Consider the following 27,812-nt stretch of genomic DNA (forward strand, 5'->3'; position numbering starts at 1 on the left):
TATAATTCATGCCTGAGAAATGTCTACCCTGGATAATGTTTTATAAATTTACCAAATAAACATTTGTTTCTAGTTTCCGATTTTTAAATATTAAAGATCATGTTGGATATCTATAAAAAATCCGGAACACTTAACAGCCGAGAACACCCAAATGAAAACAAATAGTATATTGTAAATCTTACCGACCTGTGTAGTTAATGCACAAACTCTGAATTATTTTAGACTAGCCTGGGTGTGCGGTGTTGCCCGGGTGTTTAGATGCGTGTTGAGCAAAAAAGTGGTAGTAGGCATGCAGGCTCAAACCTGTACCGCGAAGGAGGAAAAGAACGTGAAAAAGGAAACCTTTTGGCCATTGCGTCCATCGCCAAACCGGAAATGGCGAAGGTTTAAAATTAAGGCTAGTCAATCGAAAAGAGGGGATGACTTTCAAAAATATCGGAGAAAAAAAATCAACCCTTCCTTAGAGAAAAGTGACCAGTTGAGGGTGAAAGAATTAATATTTTTAGCAAATTTTTCAATATTTGGCGTCCGAAGGGTCGAGCTTCAAAATGACACCGATCTCGTTAAAATCCGCCGCCTGTTAAGTTTTAGACATACAGACGGACGGACGGGATTTGTATTATAGATTATCTCTTTTCGTGTTACGAAAACCAAAATGGCGGGCGAAATGATGGCTGAAAAGATAGTAATTCAAAAAGTAATGAAGACAAAATTACTCAACAATTCAGAGCTGAAATATTTCCCTCATTCTAAATTCTGATTAAACCACTAAAGATTGAATTTCATCCATTTTTAAGTTATTAGGTGAAAATGCAGCATAATTACAAAACCTTCTTTCTATGGTGATAAATTTCTAAACGTTATTTTAGCAATATATATTTAGCATAAGTACCAAAATAGAATATTTAACTTTTCTTACTGCTTATTAAAAAAAATCTTAATTTGGTACTTAATTTAAAAGACGCGGTGTTAATTTAGTGCTTGTTTTGCTTTTATCAAGTTACGATAAACTAATAATTCTTTGAATTGTCTCCTTTTTGTTTTGAGAGAATCCTGCAAAAATGAAAACCAAAATTGTCCTTCAATCCTAAAATACACATGCTTCGGTTTCCTTCGCTATACATAGATTAATTTATAATCTCAACTACCATGTCTGAAAATAATCTTATCCTTTGCTATGAATTAATATTTCTTATATATATATATATATATATATGTGTGTGTGTGTGTGTGTGTGTGTGTTACAACTGTACCTATTCTGCTGGTATCTCTTATGACAAAATCAGGATAATTATCGTAGTTGGCACAAGAAATATATTATGAGGGGGGGGGGACAATGTTTTACTTATTTTGACCTACATTAGTAGGTCACTTTTTTCTTTATCAGGAATATGCTGTCCGGTTATTTTGCTTCCTCCTTACCCTTCATCACTTAAAAGTAGTTTATTCCAGATTTGGGGAGAGGGGGGGTGCTTCTTTAACAAAGACTACTTTTGTTTTTCATCCATGTCTCCGAACTGACGTTGGGGCTCAACGCTAGTGGATTGTAAAGATTTGGTTGAAGCTGGGAATTTCTGTTCGACACCCTGATGGGCAGCTTTATTTTTAACAGTACTAGACCCCGTCACCTCTCTCCTGCGTCTGGTAGACCCCCCCCCCCGGCACTCTTTCTTCATAAGTCTAAGATTTGTAAGTTTCTTTCGCTTCATCTGCAAAATGAATGGCCGATCCCAAAAATGTATCTTGATCCCCTCCCTTCACTTAAACTCGCAAAAATTCAGGAAATCAACCAATTGTATTTATTAACGAACAGAATATAATGAACCTTTTTTTTATCTTATCGAAAATGTAAACAAAGAAAAGCGCTAGTAATTGTCTGTATTTTTTAGATGAGTTGTTTTCATTGATTGAGATTGTCGGACTGATTTCCTTGTTGTGACAATAACAACCAAGATGAGGAAGTCAGTCCGACAATCTCAATCAACAAAGAAAAGCGCCTTTACTAAATTTATAATTTTAAGTACTAAACAAGACGTGCGAGTTTTGTGAAAAAAAAAACATCGTATGTTAAATTCTCAAATTTCAGTAACATTATAAAAAGTTCGTGTTAATGAAATCCATATTACTTGAACAATTCCTCAAACTAACGATATTGAATTAAGCATTGTTTATTCAATTATTTTCACCAAAAAAAATATTTTGATTTCAATACCAATTCTTGCGAAAATTTCCAATGTAATACTTTTCCTTTCACCTCTGAACGTGTGAACATCAAAGTGATTTTTTTTTTTTTTTTTTTTTTTTTTTTTTTTTTTTTTTAAGTCTTGAAAATAAAAACTAAAATTTAAGGACCAGCATGGGGGGGGGTCACTCATAGCAATACTTAAAAAAAATGGGATTATTTCTATTAACGATTAATTTGAAGTACAGGTAGCAAACATTGTAATAAAACGGGATTTACATTCCACTCGCCGGTCCTGAATATGACCTTAAACTATATCCAGTGGTGAGGCCCCAGCTTGTGGGCTTTGGGGAGTGTGGAGCCACCCTTTAATTGCCATTGCTCCCAGGTCCACTCCGACCCGGGGTGGTAGTACCTGTTAGGGTCCCAACTATGGGTTGAATAGAAACTGACTTGAAAACAACATATATTCTATTAAAAAAAATCTTTCTTCCGAATCTTTGGATTCGGCATTAAATAACCTGAAAAGTGTTGATATGCCGTAAAGCAACCAACCAACCACATTCCACTCGCCGTATTGTTTATTTTAATACCGCATTTTTAAAAATTCAATTCTATGACAAAACTAACTTGTACATTTTTAGAATATTACCATTTTTTTAACTGATAATGCTGTTAAAAAATCTGAATTCAAGTTTAATATCAATCAGATAAAAATACAATTTTAATTGTATATATTGAAAAATATACTAATTACGAGATGCCTTCAATAAGTTTCCAGAGTCTTTTGTACAGGCAAGTACAATCTTGAAAATTCAGTATGTTATGCCTATGCATCTGAGATGACTGACACTTTTTCGTGATTTTAGGTTCAAATGAACAGCTACAGCTGGAATGGAATATCCTCTACTAAAGCCTGAATGTCACAGCTGGTGAATTTCAAAAATACACTCTGGGCGTGAGGACACTTTTGAAGAACGATATGCAATAAAGTTGTTTTAAACTTGGAAAAATGCCACAGAAACGTATGGAATGTTCGAGTGCCTTTGAACCATCTTACATGAATCTAGCATCAGTTAAGTGGCTTAAGAGATTAAAGGAAGGAAGGGAATCTGAGGGATGGTGAGATGTGGGAGGAGTAAGGAAGTCGAAACACCCGAGTTGATTGGCCAAATGTTTTAAAGACCGTTGTGTGTATAGAAAAGTTTGTCAGTGTGGGGAACTGTACACAATTAATCGCGAGGAACTGAAGATACGGAAGATTTGTGTGGAGTTTGTCCTAAGAGTGCTCGGTTATCAGAAAGACGTCATGGCAGCAGCTCGATGGTCGAGCTGATCAATTCAGATCCCGCAGTTCTTGATTCTCTGGCCTGCGATGAAAGTTGGATCTACTATTATGCCCCAGAGACCGAGACAGCATTCCTAGTGGAAGCACACTGGCTCTCTCAGACCCAAGAAGGCCAGACAGAGCAAATCCACCCAGAAACTTATGATTTTGACAGCATGGGTATGATCTATATGCACTAGGTTCCCACTGGACAATCAAGGAATATTATGCTAAGGTTTTAAGGGAGTTCAGGAAGAGATTTTCATTGGAAGATGCCAGCACTCTTCAAATCGGGTCAGTGGCATTCCCATCAGAAGAATGGACCAGTCCACAACTCCATCCTTTTCACGGTTCGACCAAGATAGGCATCAAGACAGTTTCTCACTATCTTTGTAGTCCAGACCTTGCTCTCTGTTCGTATGACTTTTGGTTATTCCCTAAGCTCTAGGAAAACCTTAGAGGCTGTTGCTGTGAGACAATTGTGGAAATGAAAGAGGCTATGACGGGGATCATTGACACTCTCGCACAAGAGGATTTCCGTGGGACCTTCCAGAAATTGTTGGAATGGTACAAGTGCATTGCAGCCGGAGGAGATTACTTCTAATCAGATTAGTTTTACGTGTGCATTATCAAAAAAAAATTCCCATACGAACAGTCTGAAAACATGGAGTGCATTTCGTAAATAAGCACTTTGTTTTTATTACAATGGGAGTATTTAAATTAATGGATGCTTTTTATCTTCAAAAGTACAGATTGCTTTTATTTCCCTGAATTTAAAAATGTGACATTTGGGGGCTTCCATATAAATACTGCGTGTTGCTTTGTCGTTTGTTTCGACTGTTTGAAGACCGGTCTCTGTTACTAAACCCTCGCTTTTGGGATATCATTAAGCAATTTTAGTACTTTTTTTTTTTATTTTATTCAGTACCTTTTAAACTTTGCCTTTGAATTAGTTCATGAAAACTAAAATCTTTCGAAGGATTTTGATCAAATTTAAGCTGAATTTTCGAGTTTTCTTAGCCGCCGTAAAAACGTTTTTCATTACCTTTTTTCCCCACGTAAAAATACGTTTTCCTTTTTGGAGATTAACTTTAGGCTTTAATATTTCAAACATCATCAAAAGCTTATACAAAAATTATAAGCCAGCTTTTTATAACAATATGCCCAATCATTTTTCGACATTAAATTGCACGTGCCTAAGATCTCTCTCCTAGATGAAATCCAAATCTTAGTGTGGGGCTTAGATAAAATGAGTAACATGTAGAATATTTTACGTCAAAGGTATGAGAAATAATGCTGGGCACCATATACATGACTCTATACTTGTAATGGATGTGTATTCAGAATTTATATACCTAGACTGGGGATCTCTGGTCAATCTCGGAAACGGCTGACAGTTTACCATTTGTAAGCGCCTTTGTTTCTTTGGGGGGGGGCAACCTAATTCTTCGAATGCTTGTTGCCGTTCGTCTTTTTACATCCTGTTTTCGTGACTTAAATCGTGAATTGCTTCGACTACTTCCGGAACTGACTCTAGATTCTCCGTCAGAGTTATAAGTACTAGTTTTTTATGTAATCATATTGAAAAAAAAGTTCTTTTTAAAGTTAATTTTAACTTGGTTCTGAAAATCTGACTTTTTAAAATAAAAGTATGTTGTTCGGTAGTTCAATAGAAGCAATAAAAATGAGATTCTGTATCCTAGTCTTTTTGCGCAGTTTTTCTCCGTTTCCCCAGCCCCTGCGGATGACCTTAATACATCTAGTGGTGATTCCACCTTTGAAGGCTATGGGGAATATGAAACTATCCCGAAGTTATTGTTACCCTTAGGTCCACTTTGGTCTGGGGTGGTAACACCTGTTAGGGCATTTGGTGCCACGAAATCGGGTTTTTTGAAGATACTAGCTTCGTGGACAAAAATGCAGGAGACATTTTTTTCTTCACCCTTCTCTTTGCAAAACTCTATCACGCTCTGCAAAGTCAAAAACAAACGTTTCTTCTACAAAGCGACCAAACACCATGAATAAATCTGAAGATATAAAGACATTGGAGAATAGGGACTTTTTCCAAAATTACTGGAATCTGCATTAAATAACACGAAAAGAGTTAATTGGTTGCTTTTAAGTCTATTTTGGGTGTGGGGGTACCTACTACTGACTTCTCGGTGCTTTTTTTTTCTTACATGCCTGTTATATAAATTTGAATTTTTTTTTGTTTCTTTGAGGTTTGCACCATTACCTGTGCTAGTTCTGTATCTTTGGATACTTTCACTGCATGCTAATTCTTACAAAATTTAACTTTTTTTTTTCTGTTCGGAAAATGTGTGCTCATATGTTTGCTTTATATGCAAAGCTGATCCCCCGCTGTAAAATTTAAATTGTTTCCATCCACCAAAATAGGGTACCCCTAGAAGAGCTACAAAGATATATGCAATGATACACCAATATCGCCAGTTTCGTATTTAACATTATTGTTGATCAGTGGAGATGAGCTATAATTATCGGTTGTCAGATCATCTCTGGTATGTTTTAAGTAGTGCTAATTTGATATGTGGAAACCTTTTTGAAAAATAGATGTTCAGAAAATTCGTAGCCTAAATGCTGTCTTCGATTTAATTTTGTTTATGCTTTTTTTTCTGCATTGCTATAGGCTTTAATAGCCACATGTGTATGTAATATATTTGTTACGGATGCGCTATGTGAGGAACTTATCACCGGGAGTAAAAGGTAAAGATTAGATAATTTATCCCAAACTCCGCGCAAGGTTTTATAGAAATTCAAGAACACAACGCTCTAAACAATTATTATATTTCAACTACGTATAGAGGTAATTCTTTGCATTAATTACAACTCGCCGTTCATATTCGAAATGTCAACTTTTATTGGTTTTCGGGTATGCTGACAACGAATGTAAAAATTGGGGCTGATAAGTCGTTTACCAGATATGAAAACATGATATCCATGTAAAAGCTAATGTAATCCCCGGACGTCATTTTGTTTTCACAGCCAAGCAGGCGACGAAGCAAATTTTATCACACACACCCCCACCCCCCAAAAAATGGGAAAAATATTTATTCAGGAAGCCATTTTTAACATGCGGAGGTTGGGATGTTTATTCCGATAGCAGTTTTGTTTTACACGCATGCGCATTACTAATTCCTCATTGTGAAAAATAGCTGACAGGGATTACATTAGTTTTTCGTTAGATAACAAATGTTTTTATATCCGGTAAACTACTTATCAGCCCTAATTTAACTGTCAGCATACTTGAAACACTATAAAATCCGACATTTCGAATGTAAACGCTAAGTTGTAATGAATGTAAAAAAATAAATAAAAAATACCAATAATTTTAGTACTGACTAGGCTCAACATTGCTTAACTTCGGCTATCTAACGGAACCCGGTGGGTCAACGTGATTGTCTTGTATATTATTAGTAGGGCTAGGACAACAGCATATTCTTCATTGTTTTGACTCTTGAGTGTGTATCCCTTGATACCTTATATGCTTTTACATAGTGATGTGGTTCTCGGGTGATTAACTGTCTGTGTCGGATATATACTCGAATCAAAACAATGAAAAGAATATTGTCATATCCCTGTTTATTAGACACAAGGTTAGTTTTTTATTGCAGGAATTCATTAACCCCCCCCCCATAAAGAGCTGTCTAGATGAGGACAAAACTAAGAATTGCCTCAGTCTTGATAGATTTCTCCTTCACTGACAAAATGAGGTGAAGTATAGTATAACATATACTACACTTTTTCTCCTACACAAATTTGCATAACCTAAAATTAAGTTGCTACAGCAACTATGATTACTGTAAACATACAATTTGCGTTTAGATCTGAACTACAGTATTATAATGCTACCTTCCTCTCCAGACTAAAATTATTTGAACATTTGACAAATCGTGTATATGCCCCCCCCCCTTTCGAAAATATAGGGCTTACGGTCGTGGTTAGTTTTGTCCGGATTATTGCATCACGTTTATTAATATCCTTTGGGAAGGTAAGAATTCGTATATCCTTACCCCATACATAGATCATATAGAAGAGTAAACTGGACTCTAACCTTGGTCTGAAAATACTGACATAACCACTAGTCTCTTTGCTTTATATAGAGATAAGCAAAGAGACTAGTGGACTTATCCACAAAACAGAAAAAGGAGATTAAATTGCGCAACCCTTGTTTGATTATATTCTTCTCCCACCCGGACAGGTATCTATTGTCTTGCTACTGTAAGGAGACCTTTTTATGCATTTAGAAAAATATTTAATAAAAAAAAAATACTCTCCTCTATTTCCATTTCTTTGTTAATTTTAGAATATTACGCAAATTTCAACGTAGCTACATTTTTTTTTTTCGATAAACTAAGATATACAAATAACCAAAACCTATTAGTAATTACAAGCTAAAAAAAAAATTACATGAACTTTTAATGATTTGTCATTTGTGCGACCTTTTTATATTGTGATTGTTTCGCTATGAGGATATTGGTGCTCCTGCAGAATACGAACCAACCTAAAGCGATTTAAGTATATTTACGTAAACAACCGGAAAAGTCGACAATTAGTACTGAATTAAACGGCTTTTTCCTAATATTGTTTTAACAACAAACGCTTACCTGGAGGATTTAGCAGACGAAGGTAAACAATGAAACAATTTTCCATCTGCTCCATTCACCAGTTTTTTTTTTTGTTTTTGTTTTTTTTTAAATCCTTACAAAAACTTGCAAACAATCAGTTGACACATAATTAGGTTAGTTAAGAAAAAAGTTACTCTTTGTAGGTTTTTTATTTTAAGTTTGTCGTCTACCAAACATTTAGTTGGATTTACGATTCGTAAGCTGCTTAGATTGTGTGGGGCTGTTACCGGAAATCTGCTTTGGTAAGACTTTAGTTTCGTTCATAATCTGTAAAAGTACTAGGAAATCTGTCCAATTCTTACTCCATCTATTGTTTATAGTTTTGTTTACTCTTCAAGGGTCCGAAATGGTTATCGATGCGGACTGAAATGTTGAGTTAGGTCCTTCCAAAATTAACAATTCCCCTTTATTTGGAATTATTTAATCCTACATGTAACGAAGAGTTATTTTCATTTTGTTTTAAGTGTTCAAACTACCGTGGAATTTCCACGGGTTCTGCTAGTATAATTATCGTGTCCATCTCCAAAGCTGTCTATTACTACTGTCACTACCTATGCATTAGGAGTATCGGAAGCCGCCATTGAAAACTTGAATAAACATCTGATTATACAAACTCTGTTTCGAAGCTTATCAATATGAAAATGTAATTTCAAACCGTAATTTTTTTTTTTTTTTTTCAATAAAATGAGGAAAGACCAAATTTTAAAATGAAAGATTTAATCGAAAAAATACATTTTTTTTTCATCGGTTTTCTTAAGATTTAACGAAATTCAAATTTTAACTGGTACCAAAATCTATTAAATATATATAAATCCCAAAAAATCACTTACCTGTAAAAAAAAACAAAGTAATCTCCTCCGGCTGCAATGCATTTGTTGTTCCAACAACTTCTAAAAGTCCTCTTGCGTAAGCGTGTCAATAACTCTCGTCACAATTGTCTTATAACGACCTAAAACGTTTTCCTTGAGCTTAAGGAATAACAAAGTCACAGGGAGCAAGTTCTGTAGTATAGAGGTGAGGAATTGTTTTGTTTCCCATTTTGGTCAAATAGTTTGACAAGGATGGAATTATGGACTAGTGTATTGGCGCAAATCTTCCGCATCTTCAGTTCCTCGCGAATAATTGTGTGGACAGTTCCCACATGCCATCAAACTGTGCACTTATAATGTCTCTATAGAGACACAACGACCTTATCCATGAAATTCTTTATTTGACCAATCAGCTCTGGTGTTGTGACTTACTCCTCCCACACATCATCCATCAGACTCCCTGCTTTCCTTAAATCTCTTATGCCATGCAAAAACTGATGCTCGATTGATGCAAGATGGTCTAAAAGCAATGTGAAATATTCCATACGTTTCTGACATTTAAGTTTAAAACAGAATTTTATTGCGTTCTTAAGTGTCCTCATGTCCAGATTACATTTTTGAAATTCACCAGCTGTGACAATCAGGCTTTAGTAGGATGTGTTCCAATTCCTGTTGTAGCTGTTCATTTGAATCTGAAATATTAAAAATTGGTCAGTCATCTCATAGTATGTATAGCAATAACAAACTGAATTTTCGAGTTTACGACAATTTGTAATGCCTGTACAGAATGTCCGGAAACTTATTGAAGGCACCTCGTATGTGAGATGCTACTAGATCGAGTTGCCTGAAGATATTGGCTACATTGTCTAAAATGAACCAAACATTTTCTTTCTCTTTGCAAAATTTGATTTTTTTTTCTTTTTTTTTTTTTTTTTTTTTTTTTTTTTTTTTTTTTTTTTTTTTTTTTTCAAAGCAAAAAATATTTCCTCTACAAAACAAACAAACCAAATACCATGAATAAATATTTGAAGGTATAAAAAACTTAAAGCATAAAAACTTAAAATTACTGGATTCTGCATTAAATAACCTGAAAAGGGGTTGATTTGCCGTAAAACAAAACAATCCCAACTGAATAAAGATGTATAAAGAACTTTAAACACTTTAATAAAGTGAACGCATTTATCATTAAGCAGCATCAAAAGGATTGATATGTAGAAAGACAAATCTAAGTGCAAGTACGTTCTTATTGTGACGGCAAAATGTTGCATAATGGGATGTAATTCTGAAGCCCCGACCCTAGCCCAACGTAGACTTGTACTTAAACTAGTATATAAATAACATACTCGTAGTGCAGCTATTCTTCCAAATAAATTCGTAATTCAAAATAATGGTTCGTATGCACTTGTTACCGTGCTATTTTTTAAATCGTATTTTCGAGTTAAATTCGAGCTTATATCTTTAAATTGTTAGGTGAAAGTACACAAGTTACAAAACTCGCTCTCACCCTCCCCACGTTAAAAATGGCTTTCTAAATAACGTTATTTTAGCACGGTAACATAAGTGCATAAGTACCAAAATAATTCGTCTTTGCTACAGGAGTCCTTCTCTATACACGTCTTTCTGTTTGTCCTAAAAGAATAACCTGGATCAATGCTTGAGGTACCTTTACATGGAAAACCGATAAAATCTGGGTTTAATGTATTCGGCGTTTTCTAATCTTTCCTCAAAGGCACGGTTTCACAAGTCATTGGATTTTTCCAATAAAAATATTTCTTACAAATTGCTTAATCACATTTAAAAATAAAATCCTTTCATAAGCAATTAAGTTTCAATAACAAATAAGTTCTGGTCTCGTGTTAAAACGCTCCTCTTCGTGACATTTTATTATTGGTGATAATTCCAATGCACAAATTGGATAGGTCTCGCTTAGCATGTGATCTACAATCGTGGTCGACATCCTTCATGTGATCATCGAAAACTCGCAGCATTAGTATTTAACAATTGGTACTCCTAATAAATAGGTATCCAGAGAATTTTCGTATTTTGACGGAAAATATCGATTCCTTCCAGGAAATGACGAAACCACTTATAATTTGAAAGCCATTTTATTACTTTAATGAAACTTGTTCACTTTTATTAAGAGTTAACTTTTCACATGCTTAGTACTGTCTGCCTTTTTCCATTTCGGCGTTCATATCGTAAACTACTTCGGGGACGGGTTCTATTCTCCACCAAAGTACTGGAATCCTCCGGATATCCATTTATTAAAAGTATCCAAAAGTTTCGTATCTATTTGCTAATGTGCCCTGGTACTATTTGCTAATGTGCCATAATCGTTTTGGGTGATACCGAAACGATACGACCGTTTTCTGCCATATTTTGCGAAGCAGTTTTTTTTTGTTTTTTTTTTTTTTTTGTTAAATAGTTGACTTTAAGTCAACTTGTATATTACACGTCGAAATAACACCATATGTATTTTATATCGAATTTATGTAGTTAGCTGATATTTTGAACTCGTCAAATAAAAAAAATATATAAAAAAAAACTCGACCAGTTCAGTCGTAAACCATTTTAATCTTATTGCTTCTAAATCATTTTTTATATTTCCAATTAAATGTTTATACTAATTGAATAACTGAACATTGGTCGGCCAAATGCTGTTTTAGGAAAAAAAACACTTAATGTTAAATAGAACAAGCGCGTAAGGTTTTTCGCATTCTGTTCGGTTACTAAGCAATATTTTTGTATTTTATGCCACTGCTATTGTCACATGTCTTTGTGTACTTTTTAAATAACAAAAAACTGAACTTGACCTCATTCTTTATATTTTGTTTTAGAATTAAAATTGTATACGTTAACTTTTTTTTTTTCAAATGACAAATGTTTAAGCTTAGCGTAAATTGACACGTTTGGCAAGATGGTAATCATGAAGAGAGCCTGTTTCCTCCGTTTAACTATAGGTGGCGTTACTGTCTGTCCACCCAGTTACAGAAGCACAATGTATATAATGGCACCCTTGAAATAAAAATGTTTATATTTTAATTTTAAACCTTTTTTGTTTTTGTTTTTAAACATATTTACGTTTTTTTTTGTTGTTTTTTTTTTTTTTTTTTTTTTTTTTTTTTTTTTTGCAAACATTTATTTTTTGCAAGCATAAACTAAATGTTTTTGCTATATTTTTCTTTTAAACATATTTATGGGTACAACCGTTCCCCCCCCCAGTATTTTTTACGCTCTTATAATAAAAAAAATCAACGTTTTTCTTATCTTTTTTTATGGACCCCCCCCTTTTTTTCTTAAATTTTCTGCACTTATTTTACGTTTTCTGCGAGTGTGTGTGTGTGTGTGTGTATATATATATATATATATATATATATATATGCGCGTGATCAAAGAGCCCACACAAAAAAAAGTAAATGTTTGAAAAAAAAAATGTTAACATTTTTATTTCAAGGGTGCCATTATATACATTTTGTGCTTCCATAACTGGGTGGACAGGAAGTAACGCCACCTATAGTTAAACGGAGGAAACAGGCTCTCTTTCTTCATGATTACCGGCAAGATTTCGGATTGTTTTTAAATCTGGATAAAACTTCAAATTCACGTAACTAATGATCATTTTTTTTTTCTTCACGAAAAGTAAATAAATACCAAGTAAATAAAAAAAATTTCAAATGTTTAATATTTTCCTGACACATTTTCTAGAAGTGTTAATTTACGACTATAACTTTATTAGGTGACTAGCAGGGAGATCCGACGTTTCTCCTGATTGAATGGAGATCAACGAATGTTTTTACAATTTCAAGTCCTTTTGTTACCGAAATCGGTGAAATCTCCCATTTTTCACTCGAATAGATTATCTGTTGTGGTGCACCTGGTGAAAGCGTCACATGCCTTCAAGCAGTGATTTGATCGGCAATACATTACAATCTACATTGCACTGTAGAGAATCAACTTGATTTTATAAAATTTTATGGTTTCAATAACTTTAATATTAAAGTCAAGTTTTGGGGGGTTTTTTACACGAGGATAAGAGTTAATGAATGTACAGTGGTCATGGGGAACATGTCGGTCATCGATAGAAGTGTAAATTTGGTAAATTGGATTACTTAAGGAGGTAGCTCATCAAGAATTTGTTTACATTAGACTTAAAAACAACCATATTGTAGTCAGTTGGAAAGCAGGAGAACTGAACAGTTCCACAGGCGTGCAGTTGTAAAAAAGCTTTGTTCATGGAATCTACGTTTAGGTGTAGGCACAGATAAAGAGTAAGGGAAATTAGTGATAGTATTTTGGCTAGACGAGTGTTTTTTGTGAAAGTCAGATGGGGGGAGGCATAGATTGAAGTTCAGAAGAGCACTTGCCATGAACATAAGGATAAAGCAGAGACAGGCTCGCGACATCTCTTCTGTGGGAAAGGGGTTCCAGGGAAGAGAAAAGGGCATCCCCCCACTAGGCTACGAAGTCTATTTTGAACTCAAGGCGGGATAAGCTGCTTCTAGTAGCTCCCGCCCAGATGTGGCAACAGTACTCCATCCTTGTACGCACGTGGCTCTTATACATGTAGAGAATTGAATCGGTAGAGAGATATCTACTGGAATGGTAGAACGATCCCACCATTTTCCCAGCAGCCTAGCAACGAATTTGATGTACGAGTTCCATCTCATCAGAAGTAAAGGTCGAGCCCAGATGTTTGTCAAAACATGGAGCTTTAAATTGTGCTCTAAGCGGAAACCTTTTTTGAACGCTCCCATGTCTTATCAAAGAACTTGCTGTCTTTTTATACGCCGGGCCCGTCTACTTGGGTGGTAAGCTCTCTAATGCACTTGTGATGTTAGGCTGCATAAGGGTGTTAACTTTAAAAATCGGACAGTTCCTTTTAATCGGATTTTTTTCGATACTTATCGGAGGCGTTCCCACACAAAACCCAAGAACATTCCCAGGCGCATCAAATACCTTTTTGTGAAACCTCAAAGAAAATAAATCGGCTTAGCAGTTTCAGACTATAAAGAACGAACTTGAACACTCACAAATGGTGCTTTTTATATAAGTAGAGATAATTTTAATTGAATAAATTCCGTAGGGGAAAAGGGGTCCGTCCAATAATATCCTTTTGTTTTTTGTTTTTTTTTTTTAACTAAATTTAAATCTAAATTCCTCAATCTTTTATAATTTTGTCTAAATCTCATAAGGTGTGTGTGTGTGTGTGTGTGTGTGTGATTGATCCGCGGTCAGTTTCGTTGTATCATAACCTTTCAGTGTGTCTAGACAGGAAGGTACTTTAAGCTAAGATCGATGCTCTGCCGTCTTTTCGACAGCCGGAGTGTATAACTGCTATGCCATCAACACTAACCACTAGGAAGGAAGTCTTATGGTTTATATAAACCATCAGCTATCGAGTATGGTCTTCTACGGAAAGCTTTGCATTATGGTTAACGGTAGTTGACGATTTCACTTATGTTAGCACTTAATTCGCTAATATATATGGTTAACGGTAGTTGACGATTTCACTTATGTTAGCACTTAATTCGCTAATATATATCTCTCACACACACTAGCAGGAGACTAAGATTTTTTATATAATGGCTTGAATTTTTTTAAATACAAAAGTCAAGTATCATGGCTCAATTGTGCTCTAAGCAGAAACACTTCCGTTTTATCAAAGAACCTATTGATTCTATATACCGGACCCTTCTGCTTGTGCGGTAATAAACTTCACAAATGTACTCGTGATGTTAGGCTGTGTGAGGCGTTAACTTCGGTCAAAATCGCCTGTTCCTTTGATGGGATTTTTTTTTTATAAATACTGATCGAAGACCTTTCGATAGAAACTATCTAAAAATGCTGCTAGAAGTACATTTGTGTGAAATTTCAAAAATATCAGCCCAACCGTTTCGTCGTCCACAGCGGACGAACTCTCGCACAACAAAGTTCCTTTCTATATAATAAAAAGATATATACTAGCACGTTGTCTGGCGTTGCGCGGTTGTAAAATGCATGAAAAAAAATTTTAACGTATGCAGATTTCATATAGTAAAATTTTCTTGATTAATATATTGTGGCCAGTGATTTAAAAAGTTAATAAAAAAAACAAACTTTAGTACGGTTAGTTAGAATCGAAACTAAAACATCTCTCCAGCGTTATTCCATGTCCGTATGTATATCAACACATGAAATAAAACGTTGTTAAATGTATATTTACACAAACAGAGCTTGTACATCGAACTACGCCTGCCAAGTTCCATTTTTTTTTCCGATTCCTTGCCTATGTTAATTTTTTTTTTTTTTTTTTTAACTCTTATCGATTTTGTCCCACAGGTCCGAATACCCCATATATTAAGTTTCAGTGCAGTAATTGTTAATGGTGTAAATTGGGTAGAATTTGATTTTAGAACAACTCAACAAGGACTTGTTTACATTTGATTTGAAGGCTATCATGTTGTATTCAACCGGGAAGCAGGCCAGTATAACAGTCTCACGTGCAGGTAGTTCTGTGAAAGAAGCTTTGTTTATGGAATCTGCGTTTAGATTTAAGCACACTGGAGAAAATCGTATAGGGATCGTATAGGCTAGTCAAGTGTTTTTCTGGAAGTTTGGCAAGTTTGAAGTTCAATCGAGCACTTGGCATGAAAATAACGATAGAACAGATATGCTCGCAATATCTCTTTCTGTGATAAAGAGGTTGCCGAGAAGAGAAAAGAGCATCACCTACTAGGTTTCGAAGCCGGTTTTGAACTCTATCATGGCTGGATGGGGGGGGGTAACAGGCAGCTCCTGTCCAGGTGTTGCAACAGTACTTCATTTTAGGGCGTACCTCTCTCTCTTATACAGAGAGGATTGCATCAGCAGTGAGATACCTACTGGAACAGTAGTGATCCAACCATTTTCCCAGCGATCTTGGCAACTGATTTGATGCATGTGCTCCATTTAAGATCAGAAGTGAAGGTCAATCCCCAGAAGCTTGTTAAAACATGGATCTTCCCCGATATAAGAGCCATTCATTTCAACTGGGGCATGATGGGGGTTAGAGCGATTATGATGAAAGGAGAAGCTTGGTTTTTCGATGCATTAAAATTAACCAATCATCTTTTTCCTCATTGTTCGCCTTTGAAGTATTGTCATAGACTAGTGTCGTCATAAAATTTATGACCTAAGAATGTGGTTTGGGAGATCATTGAAGAGGAAGAATTGGGCCCAGAATGGAACTTTGAGGGACGCCAGCGTTAATAGTATGAGTTTGATTTCTGCACATCGACTACTCTTATAAGCCTGAGAGAAACGATTTAATAATTGAGGGAATATTTTCAGCTATTCCATAGTTTGCAATCTTGTAAAGTAAACTTTTATGCCATATACTAACAAAAGCCTTTGTCTAGAGCTATTGCTCCAGAAACGGAACCCGTGTCAAGAGATTCACTGATGAAGTTTACAGCAATAGGAAAATCAATGTTTCGTGAATATTTTTTGGAGTTCTTGTAAAAGAGGAATTCATTAGTTGAAACATTAAAGAAGCATAAATATATTAAGAGCAGTGAGTTTCAGAGGTCAGCAAAAATCGTTTTTAAAACTTTGCTCACTGAAATAATTCATTGAAAGTTGTTTTATAAGAGTTAATGTTCATTTGTTTTTGTATTAACATATTTTAGTGATAATGACTGGAAATATTTCGATGAGTAAAGTTTATATAGATTGGCAGACGATAATGTGGGGAGTTGTCTGTGTTTAATGTTTGTGCGTGTGTTGTGAAAAGTTGCAGAGATGAGCGCCCACAGTGGAGTTCCCAGCGACACTGATCAGATTCTGATCAACTAAGCTCCACTGGTTTATTGAAGAAAAATCTGGCTGTGAAAGGATTTAGGTAGCTCCCAGAAAGACAGTTTCAAAGAAATTCAGAAAGTTCGATTGATCCAAAATATTTGTTCTTGTTCAGGATAATGTCTGCACAGACAACATTCGTACAAATGCGTTTATGCATTTTGATTTTGTACGTCGATGTGAAAATATTGACTACAGAATAGCAACAAAACGCCCCATGTTAAGAATGGCTTTCTAAATGTTATTTCAGCGTGGTACAATAAGTGCATAAGTCAAAACTTTCGTTTCGCAGAGGTAAAATGGCAACTTGTAAATTTATTTGCTCAAAATCCAGGTATTAATGGTTATTTGATATGGGTAACGGAAATCATGTAATGATGACTCTAGGAATACTTTAGTTTACCATGTTGAAATGGTGGCTGAGATGTACTAAAATAATAAATGCACATTTTCGCAATCCTTTTTATTCCCTCAAATCAAAGTCATAAGTTTTTTTTTTTTCACGGAGTCGCCAGTTATCAAGGCTAAAGACTACTGGAGGATAGGATTAATGAGATGGATAGATTAACACTAAATGCAATTAGTATTGAAAATCTCTACATACCACGCACTCTGGAAACGGCATTTTTTTCCTTTCCTCTATATGCAGGAGGATATAGACATCTTCCTGCTAAAACTTAATGTGACTGGAGACCGTTTGTAAATTTGATATTCTCATGAAACTTCCCCCTCCTTTGTAGGAAACCGGTTACATTCGTTTAGAGTGAATGCCGCTTCAGAATTTTTGGTAAATAACTCCTTATACTCATCCACACGTCTTGAACGCCGTGTATTATGAATAAATGTCTGGAAACTAAGATACGTCATCTTATTTGAGAGGCCGTTTTTTCTGTCTTTCATCGCGAAGCCCAATTTGAATGGGCGTATCTCTTAGATGCATTAGTTTCTCTATAGCATGCTGTATAAAGTTTAAAAGTGAAATGACATTCCCGTTGGCCTGTCACGCATTATATTGAATTAGCATTTTCATCGCTAAACGTGCATACTGAGTAGCCGCATCTTGATATCTTACATCCTAATTGTAATGCATTAATTTCAACCCCTAAATAAAGTGGACATAATTGAAGAGTATTATGTGATGTACTTCCGGTATTGATGTGCTAAAAAATGTTCTGTATTTTGTCTTTGTTTTTTTTTTAATTTGACCCTGTTAAATATACTTTTTAAGGTCTTAAAAGTAACAATTTTATTTTCTGAGGACTGTCATCTGACCTGCTATTGTCGTCAATGAACATCTTGTACTGCCCTTCATCTCTACTACTTTCCTCTACTCAAAACTTGACGTCTTTGTCATTTTACTTCCGTTTGTGGCGATCAATTCAAAGATTTCCGTTACTCCATTAGCGCATTTACAATTGTTAACGAACTAAAAATTCTGTTTGTCGTATCTTATTTTTTATTTGCTCTTGTCATTAGCAATATTTCACTCTTAATTGCCTTTTGAATATTTTTTATGAACTTAATAATCGGAACATTTAGTTTTTTTTTATTATTAAAAAGCTATTTGAATACTTAATGTTCTTGTGTAAAGTTGCACTGAATCAGGTCTGTATCTGTCTATTTTTGTAAGTTTCTATTTTCATCTTTATCTTAAGATGCACACATTGTAAAAGCAATGTGCAAAATTGTGCACCACGAATTTAATGGAAATCTCCCGCCTTAAAACCTTATCACTAACCTTGCCCAAATGACAACGACCTCTTCTCTCTAAACGAAACTACCACAAACCCAAGCTCAATCTTCAAAAGTACTAAACTTTTAGTGGACTATTTTGAACAAGTATCAAGAAATAGTTACATCTTTAACTTTGCCGAGCAATTTTGTTTGCATATTTTGTCATGACGAGCAGAAGTTGATCTTTTTAATTTTTTTTTTTCTTGTAAAACGATTTTATGAAGATTGTATTGACTTAAACGAAGCTACTCTTCAAGAATTGCTTCTGGATTGTTTTCATACGAGGGTTACGATTAATACCTCGCTGCTTCTACAGGGTGGGCCATAAGTCGCGCAGCAAAGGATTTTAAATAATTCTAATAGTAATAAACGTTATTTATTAAAACCAAACTTAGCCAATAAACTGAAAAACGTTGTACACGCTGATACAATCATAAAAGATGTATGTTATACCCGAAGAAAAAATATGTTGCCCCGCAGATTTAAGTTTCATATCGCTTAATTCTTTGGTGCGTGACTTATGGCCCACCCTGTATATCTCTTACAACTATGCGGCTTAGTTGAAATTCTGAAAACTTTAATTTTGATCTTCAAATATCAAGTGTTTAAACTAATCAACTACTTATCACATCGGGTCCTGGATGACCTTAGAGTCAAATAAAACTAATTTCAATTCGGTGGTTGAATCCAAATTTAGAAATGTTACCATTTCTCTTAGAACCAATCTGAGGTTATAGTAACTCGTGAGTATTTCATTTTTAGTCTTATCTCCTGCTAGGATTTGACGTTTTGTGAATCTCTTCCAACTTTTGTTGCTATTTAGCTCATGCCACTCACGAGGATCAGGTCGCCATTACTCGATCCCTCAATGTCTGCGGGTGCGAGTTTCGCTGGCACATACCCTAAATGGTAATTTTAAAAACTAACGTTCCGTTTACAAACTTTATTTACAATAAAGGCCTAATTTCCATCCAAATAATGTATACCGCTATTCCTTTGGCACCATTCTAGAATGGACTTTTCCCTATTTAATGCGGCATGTTAACCCAGTGCAGCTCTAGGTCTACCCTGCCAGGCTTTGCTTTTATTTGAAATTAATTACTAGTTGTCTGAGGCGCCCTACCAGGAAATGTCGACGGAACTGCCTATATATATTTTTTATTTTAATTTATTTTTATTTTTTTGCAAGTCAGTTTTCTTCTGAGGAGCTGGTTCTTAAATCTCACTTTCCGCCCCGAATGTCACATCTTCTCCCTATGTCAGGCAAATAGCTAGTAAAATGTGTGCAAATATTTGAGTTGATGCTTTCATTAAATCTATAGAGAAGATGTGTATTTATGCCTTTCCCAAGGATATTAATAAGTGTTGTGAAAGTCTGACAAAACTGAAAATCGGCACGTTGAGCACACTATTCTCCCCCTATAATCATTACTTCACTTCTATAATTTAATTTAACGTATTTTTACAAAATACGGTAAGTCAAATCTTAAAAATGTCAATTAAAAGAGGTGTCACATATGATCGTTTTAAGGCACAGGAAATATTCCCTAGCGTGCGAAACCACAACAAACCTCAATTAGATATGACTTACTGAGCGTGCAGCAGATAAGGGCAAATAACTCTTACTTGCTAATCAGTCCGGACGATAATTAACTTGATATCCGTAATGTTAACAGATTTTAAGAACTGTATTTAATTTAAAATTAAGAGGATTACTGAGTTTTATGGAAATTAATTTTTAGAGTAAATAGGATACAAGAGAAGTAGTCATTAAATTTTATATATTTTTTTTTACTGCATTTTTTCAAGCTGTTTATAGACACCGCCAAAAATGGCCAAAAAATAAAGTTGTTTTTTAAAACGAAATTACATTTATTAAAATCCATTATTTCTGAGTAACTTTTTTTCCAGAAAGATAACACCCTAAATTTTATCATATAGAAAGCAGAATAATGTAAAACTTTTTCTATTTTTAATTAAATTTTAATGTTAAAATTTCTCCAAAAGTTAACAATTGACGTTTTTTGTCTTGCACAAAAAACGTATATAAATAGTGATAAAAAGGATTTTGAAAGAATTTTATTTCTTGTCTAAGATTTAGGGTGATTTTCTATGAGAATATGCAAAAATATTATAAGTACCTGGATTTCAAATAATTCCACTTATTCATATAGGCAACTAATTACTTCGCGTCGATTTGAGACAATGTTTACATTGTACTTGATAAAAAGCAAAAAAAAGAATTATTGTTCAGTGACGAAAATTTCAATGTATTAACGCTGAGGCTGGCCAGTACCAGATGGGTGGTGACCATTTGTATGAGTTTGGTTTTTTTAATGTGTACGTGTGTAGGGGTCAGGCTCGCCAAACTGAGGGGGGGGGATTTAAAGCAGAATAAAAAAAAATATATTTCGGCGCGTTTGGTCCACCGTAGTCGAAAGGCGGCAAACGTTTTCGAACGGGATCGAAAAAATATTTTTTACACAATGGGCACAATATTTATCGATTTATTTTTGGATCGATTTTTCAAAGCATTCCCTGTTTAATAATGGTCATGCATTATTCGGCTCGCTAAAAACTAATTGTTTATTTATCGAAGATTTTAAAATGGCTTTTTTCGTATAAATATTTTTTAAAAATTCTTTTGCTTAACTTAAATTATTTTACTTAACATATTCACTGAATTTCACACTTCAAAACTCAAAAGCGGAATAATTAAACACAATCGAATTTCTGATAATTCAGACGTCAAAATAAGGTATGCAAACATGTTTTTTGGGGGGTTTTTTTATCTATAATCCTGTCCCTTACAACAAGACAATGTTTTCAGTTTCAGATGATTTTAAGCATATTTGGAACCCCCTCAAAACAAGGGAGGTTTTGTAAGCAAAAAAATAAATATATGTATAAATATCGTTTATGAAAAATAAGTACACTGTTATAAAGTTCATTCTTCTGTTAATAATCGCTGAAAATTTCGTATTGATTAGACAATTACCTGATTTTTGGTAGATTTTTAAAAAGACGGTCCGTCAAAAAGTATTTACCTGCCCCCCACACCAGTTTTGGCGGTGCCTATGTTTATACTTTTTCGTTTTATTAGTTCTGTGGTAGAAATAAAACGAATAAACACTTGATTGCATTAAATATTTGATTGGGTCTAAAAAAAAAAAAAAAAATGCTTCTGCATTTGACACACGATTTTCACGAGCGAGCCTTATTACAAAAAGAAACACAAATTGTTATAACCCTCCCCCTTTCCATGTTAAGAATGGCGACAACCACTGGGAAAAATGTCTTATCCAGAAAACTGTCGACTTTTCGCCAATTTTCAACCTGGCAATTTCAAACTATCTCCGTATCTTAGGAAATATTATTTATAATTTTGTCATTGACCTTCCTTTTAAAAATGTAAGTTTTGATATCTTTTAACTGGTTCTTTTGGTCGGTTCGAATTATTAATCTTGCGCTTAATATTGATCTTGAAAGGTGGTTTGTTTAATGATTTTTTTTTTTATTATGAACAAGTACGATTGATTTCAGTTTTTCCCTGTTTATATAAACTTTAAAATGACGTAACGATAACTGTATAGGTGAATATTGGAAACTGCTACATTATCAGTTTTAATATCGTATCAATCAGAAAATTCTATTCTTGGCATTTATTTCCATATTTTTCTAGCCTGAATTCTTTCTAGGAAGACATCAGGTACTTACAGGAGGGACCACATAAAGGTTGCCAGTATCTGAAGTGAAGTGATTTTTGTGGAACAAACTGGGTTCAAACTTGAACGCCCAGATTATCAATGTGGTTGATCCATCGTCACATCCCATCAGTTTTATTGAATCTTTTTTTAAAGATATATTACTATTAATCTGATTTAATTCTCTTTTTTTTTTTTTTTTTTTTAGTACATATCTTAAGTAATAAAATATATATATATTGTTTGGAAGAATTTTTTAATACGTCCACTATCAGAAATTGAAAGTAAATTCTAATTTTTTTTAATCTATTTTTTCTATTTTTATTTTTCAAGGTTGGCAATGACGAACGTTACCGCTTCAGTTACATCGTTAACGAACTAAAAACGACGGAAGTGATAGCATACATGAGGAATCTCATGGGCTTCATTAACTGCGTCTTGTTTTCAACCGATGAATTATATGAACGCTCGAAGATCAGGCGAGAATTCATAGGTAAGACTACAATCAAATCATGGAACTTGAAAATATGTATGAACTAAACTGCTACACATTTTAGTGAAATTATTTCTCCAGTCAGCGTTTTCGTGAATTTTTTTGTTTAAAGTAATATTGTAAGAATATCGTTTATCCCTCCCTAGTTGATGGATAGGACGCTATCAAAATGACAAAATGTATCCATACAAATTTTCTTTTGATAAGACTATGAAAAATAGTTTAAGGAATGTTGCTGCGTGAAAGGAAAAGTTTTGCAAATGTTAATTTCGGCTGGTACCGTGTAAATTTGATACTCATGGGTGTATTAGCGTGTCTGTTTCCTTTGTGTTCGACCTGTACGTGCATTCGCTGCAAAGAAAAAAATGGAAAACCTGTTTTTATACTATGCATGAAATATTTCTTGTACAGAAATTGTTTCAAAATGTTTTTTACTTTTGTATAGTCGATGCATAAACAATTTTTTAAGGAACATCCATTCATGTGCAACATGACACTTTTAAATATCTAGATATTTAAAGAGTGTTGATGGAGATTCTCAAGGAGCTACCACTGAGTTAGGTCTCCTGTAATATCACCTGACGTGTCGACCAGAAAAACACTGACCTCGCACCCTACCAAGGATATTTAATTGCTTTTTTGTTTGTCAGTTATCAATAGGGCTAGGACAACATCATATTCTTTTCATTGTTTTGACTTTTGATTGTGTATCCCCTGATATCTTATATGCTTTTATATAGTGATGTGGTTCTCGGTTAATTAACGGTCTGTGTCCGATATATATTCGAGTCAAAATAATATTCTGTTGTCATAGCCCTAGTTATCAAAGAAAATAAGCATGAAAGAATCCACCACACCATTCAGTCCCCTGGACTAGCCAAATGTAGTCCCTTGAGTCCAATAGGGAAGGGAGGGGTTACAAATCACTTTAAAAACAAGGTAGTCTTAACTAACGATGATAAATTCTGACAAAATGATTAGAACTATAGCCGAAATATTAGCATGAGTGACGCACCCAGTCATCCACAATGGAAATACTTCGAGACATATCTACGTCCAACATGGTACTCATGTATTCCAACGATGGAGATAGCTCATTGGAAAGTGCCGATTATAAAATAGCCATCTTGCTCTTTGCTAAAGATACTTGCTGATCATTTTAAATTATCAGACAAATTAAATATCAGACCTTGCTGCCAAATAAACAGCGTTTAATCTCTTGAACTTTCAACAGGCTAACCAAATAGTAGCCTCTTAGTCTTATAACTTTAGTGGCCTCTGTCTGACGGGTCTGTCCTTAAATTTAATTTTTGAATATTTATATACATTTTAAAAAGGTTATATTAATTCAGTTTTGTTTTCTTTTTAGACCTGAATATCGATTCGGTGCTCAAGGATCTACGCAAATTGAAAGACGACAAACTGACCATCCAGTGTGAGACGTTTGAACAGGATAAGCGACATGACGAGGCTATTTTGACTCTGGCCCATAACGCAAACCGAGGAGACATAAGTCGTCACCAAGAGATATTCTTAGCCATCTGTCAAAATGTAGGTATTTCACGTGTAATATCATCCACTAAATCGTTTAGCTGGAACAGATTTTTCTCTCAACTAGTATTAATCAACCCTACGAATTTTCAAACTGTGACGTCACTCCAAAGCTCATTTTAAGTTAATCTTTTAAGCTCTATAAGAAAGTCCAAATAGCTCAATTTGGTAGAACCTCAGACTGAAGATATTAAGTCTTTGTTTCGATTTCCAGGCATGACATTTAATTTGTTGGGAACTTACGCCATACTTTGTTTTTCTAAAAAGTAGTTAAGATCTATTTCGAAATGAGGCAAATTCTGCAATATGTTTACGTTTAAAAATTGACCGACAGACTGATAAAATCTTTTTCCCCCCTTTTGCATATAGGTTTAATATTAATCTCAAATTTTATTTGTCCCTTGTTGCACACAAAACCAAGTTTTGGTTTGAATTTCTGTAAAATGGACAGGATTCGAACTTGTCACGCCTAGGTTTTCAGTCCGTGTCATTAACTACTTAGCCACCGTTACCCCACAGAAATCTCATTGAATCATTTTATTTAATAATTAACCATAATGTGCCTTTTTCAATATATATTTACCTAAATTGTGCATAACGCAAGGTTAAATCTGTATAAAAAGTTTTTATATATATATATATATATATATATATATATATATATATATATACACACAGAGAATTTGCTCTTAAACATATTAACCGATCATTATAAATCTTGTAACACCTGCGAGGCGTGACGGTTCGTAATATTTAAGCGTTGTCTTAAGGAGAATTGCTTCCAACAACATGGAAAATTTCATTAGTATGGTCATCTCCCTCTCAGTACAGGCCAATAAGTCTCCTGTGCATAAGTTACTGGAATCTGTAAAATAGAAAAGTAGTCAACCACCTCAGCAAAATTAACCTGGTTTCCGTTCTGCTAGATCTACAGCAGATGTGCTTACGGTTATATTTCATAGGATTAGCGAATCTCTCAACAGAAGCTTCCTTTCTAGGGCAATTGCTCTTGACATATTAAAGGCCTTTGATAGGATATGGCATAAAGGCCTACTTCATAAGGTCTCCAGCTACACCGTAGCTGGAAATGTCTTAAATCATTTCTCTCTGATAGCTTCATAATAGTAGTGGTTGATGGGCAGAAATCAGGAGTCTATCCTGGGCCCAACTCTTTTTGATCTACATCAATGATCTTCCAAAACACATCCTTAGATAATTCATAGACATTTATGATGACAACACTACCGTCTATGGCAGTACATCAAAGGCTGTAAACGACTAAGTTCTCTCTGATTCTCTCTCCTAATCTTAAGCACGTGGTGCAAAGGGGAAAGAGATGTCTGGTTACTTCTATTTTATCTAAAATAAGCGATCTTTACATCAACCCTCTGATACCCCATCTGACATCAATTGAAATGAATGTCTTGTCTTGGAGACTCCATGTTTTGACAAGCTTCTGGGTTTGACCTTTATTCTTGATCTGAAATGGAACATGTACATCAAATCTGTTGCCGAGGTCGCTGGAAAAATGGTGGGATCCTTCTATCGATCCAGTAGGTATCTTACTGCTGATGAAATTCTCTACCTATATAAGAGCCAAGCCAGGTAGGTATGTCCAAAGATGGATTACTGTCGCCACATTTGGGCAGGAGCTGCTAGAAATACCTTATCCGACCTTGACAGTTAAAAATTCTTCATAGGCTAGTAGGGGTTGCCCTTTTTTCTTCCCTGCAATTTCTTTTTCACAGAAGAGACGCGAGGCTGTACTTGCTTTATCGTTATTTTCATGGCAAGTACTCATCTGAGTTCCAATCTATGGTCTCACCTCACCAAAATTTCACGAGAAACGCTTGTCTATCTGAAAACACTATCAATAATTTCCCACACTCTTTATGCCTAAACCTAAACGTAGATTCCATGAAAAAAATCTTTCTTAAAGCTGCACACCTGTGGAACTCTGTTCCGTTTACCTGCTTTCCAACTGACTATAATATTGTCGTCTTCAAGTAAAACATAAACAAGTTCTTGATAAGCCGTTCCCCTTAAGCAGTCCAATTTACCAAATTTCCACTACTAACGATTACTACGATATTGTCCTATTGACTACTGTACACGCTTTAACCCTTATCTTCGAGTGGCCTCTTGGCCTTGATAAGTGGTGACTCCTGTGTAAAAAAAAAAATGGTTGGATCTAATCCACTTGCATGCAAAGTGGTCAAAGTGAATGCTTTTGTGACATTTCAAATACTGCGGATTTTTATCTAATATGAATGTTTATTAGACATAATAAATTGTTCCCAAATTTCAGTTTTTGCTTTGGGTTATTTTAGTTTCGTGAGGGAGGGGGATATGGGCACACTTGATATGCTGTAAAACAACGAACTACCTGTCTGACAAGTTAAAATTAACTCTGTTAACCGCTTTTCTTGACTTGCACAAGCAAGACATAATTTGTTTGGAATATTAAACTCTGTGCAGTCACATTACAAATGCGAGTAAGGTGCGATAATAATAATTAAAGCACCATCTAAATTGACTCGTTTACTCTTCAGTATGCCATTTTAAAACTGAAGTCTGTAATAAATAATATAAAAATAAGGTTTCCTTACCTTAAAAAAAAATCAGTTTTTTTTTTTTTTTTTATCGCGGTACCAATCCTAGTGACGTGCTACTTACATCAATTTTTGTTTTGCTTTTTTTTTTTTTTTTTTTTTTTTTTTTTTTTTTTTTTTAACACATAAATTCTGTCTGTTCGAATAGCTGCCAAAGAACTCATTCACTTGATGAAATGTCATCCAAAATTCAATAATTTTGTTTTGCAGACCAGTTTTCAAAAGAACTAGATCATAACGCTAATGTTGCTCTCAAACCAGTTTGAATGTTTCGCAAATCTAAAGGATTTTTTTTTGACTGGATATCCGTTTTCTTATTTTAAAGAAATTAAAATAAAACATTTTTCTTTTAGCTAAAACTTCATTTGATTATTCGTAAAGATGGACAAGCGTTATTTAACGAGTTCAAAGCGAATTTTTTAATGAAAACTGTACGTAAATAAATTAATCGTAGATACTCATTCTTTCGTGCAAATATTAATAGCGTTTTATCCACCAAATTTACAAATGTTCTTCGTACTATAACGCGCTAGAAGTTTGGTTTACATACCCAGGTACTTGACCAACATAGTTATTGCTATCGTCATAGAATTTTTCTTTAAAGCTACAACACTTGTGCTACCAGATCAGCATGTCTAAAAAAAATATCGGTTTCCTGACTTTAATGCACAAAACATTGGCTTTTTCTTTTCTCTCTGCCGAATATGATTGAGTTTTGCAAAGTTTAAAACATTTCTTCTATAAAACAAAACGCTATAGTTTGGAAGATATAAAGAACTTGAAGCATAAAAAACTCGTTTCCACAATTTCAGGATTCGGCATTAAATAACCCGAAAAGATTTGATATGCCATAAAACAAAGCTAATAGCAATTGTCTTAATCTTGTCTGTGGCGCTCCTGGACAGGGTTCAAAAGAGTCGCCAACCTGATAGGTCCTGA

The 27,812-nt window shown here is 34.6% G+C and overlaps 1 protein-coding gene across 9 annotated transcripts in view; it reads left to right on the plus strand.

Moving 5' to 3' along the window:
* Window positions 1-27,812, plus strand: part of LOC145258318 (uncharacterized) — a 376,867-nt gene that overhangs the window by 284,768 nt on the left and 64,287 nt on the right. For all 9 annotated transcript variants that reach the window (XM_080116446.1, XM_080116404.1, XM_080116458.1 and 6 more), the window contains 2 exons: window positions 22,551-22,710; window positions 24,080-24,261. In XM_080116446.1, the coding sequence (XP_079972572.1) occupies window positions 22,551-22,710; window positions 24,080-24,261 (342 nt within the window). The remainder of the gene's footprint in view (window positions 1-22,550; window positions 22,711-24,079; window positions 24,262-27,812) is intronic.

Source organism: Euprymna scolopes, chromosome 3 (assembly GCF_053919585.1).
Source record: "Euprymna scolopes isolate OS-2025 chromosome 3, ASM5391958v1, whole genome shotgun sequence".
NCBI lineage: Eukaryota > Metazoa > Mollusca > Cephalopoda > Sepiida > Sepiolidae > Euprymna > Euprymna scolopes.